The sequence below is a fragment of the Echinops telfairi genome, unplaced genomic scaffold (genome assembly GCF_000313985.2).
Source record: "Echinops telfairi isolate 266 unplaced genomic scaffold, ASM31398v2 ScPeMD7_5167;HRSCAF=5991, whole genome shotgun sequence".
Taxonomy (NCBI): Eukaryota; Metazoa; Chordata; class Mammalia; order Afrosoricida; family Tenrecidae; genus Echinops; species Echinops telfairi.
The window spans coordinates 1633312-1639225 of NW_022109066.1; the positions used below are offsets into that span (position 1 = coordinate 1633312).

The 5914-nt window shown below is 46.4% G+C and overlaps 1 protein-coding gene across 2 annotated transcripts in view; it reads right to left on the reverse strand.

Moving 5' to 3' along the window:
- The window catches only part of UBASH3B (ubiquitin associated and SH3 domain containing B), a 184938-nt gene that overhangs the window by 17484 nt on the left and 161540 nt on the right, over positions 1 to 5914 (reverse strand). For both annotated transcript variants that reach the window (XM_004716271.3, XM_030886977.2), the window contains exons 7-9: positions 2742 to 2874; positions 1191 to 1311; positions 484 to 606 (exon numbers count right to left, since the gene is read on the reverse strand). In XM_004716271.3, coding sequence (XP_004716328.1) covers positions 484 to 606; positions 1191 to 1311; positions 2742 to 2874 — 377 coding nt within the window. The remainder of the gene's footprint in view (positions 1 to 483; positions 607 to 1190; positions 1312 to 2741; positions 2875 to 5914) is intronic.

A 5914-nucleotide genomic window follows, 5' to 3' on the forward strand; every position in this document is an offset into this window, starting at 1 on the left:
AACGAATGTACAAATGTGCTTTATACAATTGATGTATATATGGATTGTGATAAGAGTTGTATGAGTCCCCAATAAAATGATTTTAAAAAAAAAAAGAACTGAGCCTCTTCAAAGAATCAACTGGCCATATAAATGCCCCTGGCCCTGTGCTCTGTCTCCCTCATGCTGTTCTTTTCTTCAGCTGGGTGGGCAGATGCTGTGGTCTTGACCTGGAAGGCTGTCCGGTCTGCTGGCCAGCATGTAACTCATACGGGCCTTTTTCATCACAGACCTTGGGATTGGTACTGCAGCTTGTTTACTTTGGTAAACCATCGAAGGCCAACCAATGTCCTCTATTTAATGACTGTCTAACAAGTTACTTGAATTGAGGAAAGGTTAGTTGTAGGGAAACTATAGAAATGCCCCCAGGAAGTATGCCCCAGTGGGATTGGTCTTTGAAAGAATTAGCTGGGAGAGGCTGTGCAATCAAGCGAAGACCCTTACCCACTAATCGCGCTTGCATACACCCAAACACAGTGATTGGGGAATCTTTCTCGTACTCCCGGAAGCCACCGCTCCGCTGAGGTAAGCTGTGAGGCATGTTTAGGTTGGTGCGTATGTAACGACCTGGGAAAAACAAAATCAGAGAAAGGCTACATGGATTTCTTGCTTCCTTACGATTGCCCCGAATATCATTTCTATTTTGGTGCAAAGAGACGGAGACAGATGGCGAATATTGAAGCTGAGCCTGTCTTTGATAGTATCTTAGTGGACACTCTTCTATTCTGCTAGCAAAGGTGCTAAGAGGTGACTTTCCAATGGCAGTGACAACCAGATCCAGGGACATGAGCATGCTTCTCTGATGCGCAAACCGTCTGCGCTACATGTGCTGCTCGAGGGAAAAGGAAATGGAAACAGGTCCGGCGATGCAGTGGCCATGGACCTCAGCCTCCACCCCTCATGACTTTGCCATTCCACTGTAGCAAGAGAGCCGCCTGCTTTGTCTCTGGCAGCCCAATTTGTAGACTGGGAGCCAGAACATTTAGCCATTCCTTAAAGCTCAAAACTATTTAGGAAGCGCTTATGGTGCAACACATTGCAGCCATTTTCATAGCACACAGCCTGAGTAATCCAGATAAATGTAGCTTAACTGTGACCCCTAGAGGCCATGGGAGGTATGTCAATGTTGAGCAGGCTGACCAAGCACTCACCTTTGGCATCAAAGCATTGGGATAGCCAGTACTTCCCAAACACAACGTCCATTCGCTCACCATGCCGGCACACAAAGAGGCACCGCTTTTGAGGGCCAGGTTGGCTGTTGACTCTCAGAGGCTGCATAGAGAGAAAGTCCATTAGTGGAGAAACATCACAGCAAAAAGGGGTACCCAAGAGCCAGGTGCCAAGTGAGCTGAGCTCGACCACAAGCTCCATCAGAGGTGGACTATGCAGTGATCGCGCTAAACGCGGGCTTACTTACTAAAGATGCAGGGTCTCACAGGTTTCCACCACACCGTGTGAAACATTCCACTACAGCTTAGTAGATCAGTGCAAGTAAGCTCGTGCTGACCTTGCTTACTGGGTATTCTTCCCTGTCAGGGACTGCAAAATTGAAAAGACTCGGATCTATAAAAAGATGTTGTGAGGCTGGGAGAAGGACTGATACTGGCCATATTTAGAAGTCAATCTTTGATGTGAAACATGAGAAAATATTCACTACAGATTACTCAGTAAGCCTAAGTAAGCCGGTGTTTACTTTGCTCATGGGTAATCTAACATTGGGTTCTGTGCAGGTATGACGTGGATACATGCCTTAACTACCTGGGCTTTAGTTGGCCTATCTGTGAAATGGGAATAGTCAGGCTCCCATTACAGACCTCATAAGTTCTTCTGAAGTTTAAATGAGGTGATGACCTGCAGGTGTTTCTCAATCGAAGAAGGGTTATCAAAATGGAATGACAGTTGCTCTTGTCTTCGTAGGAATAGCATACAGACCGGCTACATCCATGCTTGTGTTCTCAGAAACAAATGAGCGGGGACAGTTGCCACCTATGGGTGAGTGAATCAGCAAGTCTAGGCAAGGCATGTCCAGTTGACCGTGATTGCCACAACTGCTGGGTGGATCCTGACGCTCTTTCTACATTCCCTCTCTGATGGAGTCAGCTCCTCCCAGGTCCCTTAATGTTGCCAGGTGTGTGGCAGCCCGTGTATTACATGTGCTTTCCATTTTCTCGATAAGGTTCTCTTGAGATCAGTAGCTTGGTCTTGTCCATGCATTCTCCTTTTGTTTCCTGAGTCAAATTTGGACGCTCGCCACAGTGGTTGCCCCTTTTGATCCTCAATATGGTTGCACTTCCCACTTGCCTTTGACTCCACCGTTCACCAGCTACTCCCCTGCTGCTCCCCCTCTCTGATTTTTCTTGGCAAAGGTAATGTAGATTGAGCATTCACTGTATGTTGTTAAGTACTGGGGTTAGAGCCTTATTCTTACTATTTCCTTTTAGTTTTCACAAGAACCTATGGGCATTATCTCTGATTTGCTGTTGAAATGTTCTCCCTTCTTTGTGAAACAGCTTTTCTTATTAATCTAGACTTAAATACCAGTAGTCATTGCTGTACCACTCCTCTGATTCCTCCTCGCCTTCGATTGTTGTGTATCTTTTGGATTCTGTGTAGACAGATCAAGAACCCTTTGGGAGGCAGCAGCTGTCACTTCATCAATAAATGGTTAGGGCTGAGGAGGTGACCCTACTGACCAGCCTTACCTGCATGGGCTGGCAAATGATAGTGAGGGGAGTCGGCTCCCCCAGTCCTTGGTCATTGAATTGCCGCTGCTCCAGTGCTCCATCACCGAACGGGAGAGAGTTGGGAGATGATGTGTTTAAGATTGAGTAAGAACTGCAGAGAAAGGTAAGGGGACTGTTAATTGCTTTGGCCAAGGATCCTCAGCACTTCCTCAGCACATCATGTGCCACAGCCTCAGAGTCATGGATGGTAAGCTAAGCTGAACAGAGGGCACCACGTCCCCTGGGAGAAACATCATGTGGGAGGAACGTCTGGTTCTATACCGAAGCCCTACAGCTAGTAAATCAGGCTAGATGGATTTCTGCACTGATGGATCCATCCGTCCCTCTGGGCAGGGATGGGCCCCAACCATTGAGTGTTTCTCACAATGTCACAGACATGATGGGCTTATTATAAGACAAGGTGCCATTAATTATATACCATTGCTTCTAGTTTTTTTTTTTGGCTGAAAAGTAATGTATAATGCCTTTTGTCTTTAATCTTTTCCATGGTAATTTAAAAATGAGAAGGAGTTTTAAAAATTCTATTCACCACTTTGTCTGTGGCTCCCAATGGTCATGTAACCCTATAGCCATTATACATCCATCTACCCTCGTCAGTCTCCAAAGTCACTCTCCATGTAAGTAACACATCCAACAAGGTGATTTTTATAGAGAACCATTTCAGAAGAGAAACCCTTCTTGCCAAATGGGAAGAACTGGGAGCCAAGAACTCCCATTTCTGAGGGAAACACTGGGCTACACAGCTACATAAGCCCAAATGAGGTCTTGCTGAAAAGAAAGGAGACAACTCCTACATGGGTAGTTGCTTTTGAATGGTAAGGTCTCCAACAAGGCGACCTTCGCAACACTGCCATTCAAGTTGCCACATCTCTTTCTGCCTCACGGGGCAGTGTCAAGAGAGAACATTGGAATGTGAGCTTCCTTGCTTCTTTAAACTGGGGCAAACAAACATCACAGTGTACTCAATATAGTCCTAGTTTGTGCCTGTTCACCCAGCAAGATGTCCAGTTTAGTACCTCTTCTGGATTCCTAATTTATTTGTTGTGAATTGGGTGACGGTTTATAGATCAGGTATTCAATAACTTATGCACATTTTGTTTCATCTCATTGATTGTAAACCCCACGTTACATCATTCCTCCCTCCTTCCCTGTGTTTCCTGTGTCCATCCCTCTTCCTGTCCTAACCCATCTGAACTTTGTCCTTGGGGAAGCCCTGCCCTTTGGATCTCAAATGGCTGATGACTCTACGGTCCTCATATTGCCGCCGTTCCAGCACTCCATCACCAAATGGGAGAGAGTTGGAAGATGGCATATTTAAGAACACGTAAAGAAGGACCGGAAAATGAGTTAGTAAAAAAAAAAAAAAAAAATCGGAACACTAATGACTACAGTGCTGTTCTATAGTCATGAAAAGCTAAGTACTCATCTTGGACTTCACAGCACCCCTGACATAAATGCAGTCATTCGCTCCATTTTACACATGTGCAAACTGAGGCTCAGAGAGGTTATATACCTTGGTCAGGGTCACAGAGTCAATCAGTAGGAGATGTAGAATTTAGATCCATGAGTCTTGAACATCCCAAACCAAATTTCTAGATCCTACTGCTTCTTGGAGCTCTGGTGGCACAGTGGGGTATGTGTTGGGCTGCTAATCGCACGGTCAATATCATTAACCCACCAGCTGCTCTGAGGAAGAATGACGAGGCTTTCTGCTCCCATACAGATTCATAGACTTGGAAACCCACAGGGGCAGTTCTGTTCTGTCCAATAGGCTTATTATGAGTTAGAATAGACAGGGAATCTGGGTTTTGAAAAAAATGGTGCTTTGGGGGGACACTGGTAAACTGCCAGTGGCAGAAGTATTGCCTTCTGTGTGGGAGAGCGGGGTGTGATTCCCACTCAATGCACTGCCTGCATAGGAATCATCTACCTGCCGGTGATGGCTGACATGCTGTTACGTTGCCGGGCAGTTTCTTGGTAGTTTCCAGATAAGGTGATCTCCTTCCCCCACACCCATGAATGAAAACCCTAAGCATCGTGGGAGCCAAGCTGCAACTGAGCAGGGAGCTGGTGCCGGAGCAGGAAGCCTTCTGTTCCCCTGCGCAGGGCGTGGCTGTGAGCTGAGCAGACGCCACAGCAGCAAACAATAGTGGTGCTGTCTGAGGTGTCACCGCGTGGTAGTATGTCCCTCTGTCACCTTGCTTGGCCACGGCAGTTGATGGTTTAGTTTCAGCCATGGTTCCCTGGGAAATCATGTCACTAGTAACTTCTCAGGACACAAAGAGGTGATCCACTGACCTCCTGTGATCCACTGACTGGTCACTTCGACTGAGTCCAACTGCAGCCAGAGTGGTGAGTGGCTGGGGTCCTTCAGTGGATCAACAAGCTTCCCCCCAATACTTCTCCTCACTAGCCCTACTCTCAAGAAAGGGATCTGCCAGCTAGCTGTTCATCTTCAGACAAAACCCTTTTCAGTTCTGCATTATTAATTCGTTCTATTATGCTTTTCTTTCATGTTAAAATGGTAACTTTAGAAAGTCTACTTATTCACATCAACCTTGCAACATTTCAGAAAAGACAGGTAGTCGGAGGACCCGAGTCTGCTTCAACCTTCCAGTTTGTACCACCGAATGCTGGGGGTTCAGGAGGGTGGTGGGCGGGACGTCAGGAGAAAGAAATAATTACTGGGTAGGGGGTAATTAAGGAAGCAAGTGTTCGCTACTATATTTGGATTTGTGGTTTGTCTGCTGGTTGCTAACCAGAGGAGGGGGACTTCCTTTCTTTTCTCTCTCCAGGCAAAACATTTGCTCAAATCACTCCTCTTGACTTCTCTTTGAATGCAGTAATGACAATCTCAGCCACTGTGCAGCTGGTGTACGGGCTTCCGGCTCTCGGCCAGGTTGGCACATGGCAAAACACAAGAGGGAGGGGAAACAAACCAGCATGCATCCCTTGGCTACCTGCCTGTGCGCACCAGGAAAGGACTGGCTTTGAGCTTCTCAAATGAGGAAAGAAATGGTGATTTTTGTTCTTATTTTTTCTTTGGTGACAAAGCTCTCTTCTAGATATTCATGCGCCCAGGTCATTTAGCACATCAAGGCTCCAGTTCCCTAAAAGTCCTTTTAATATTG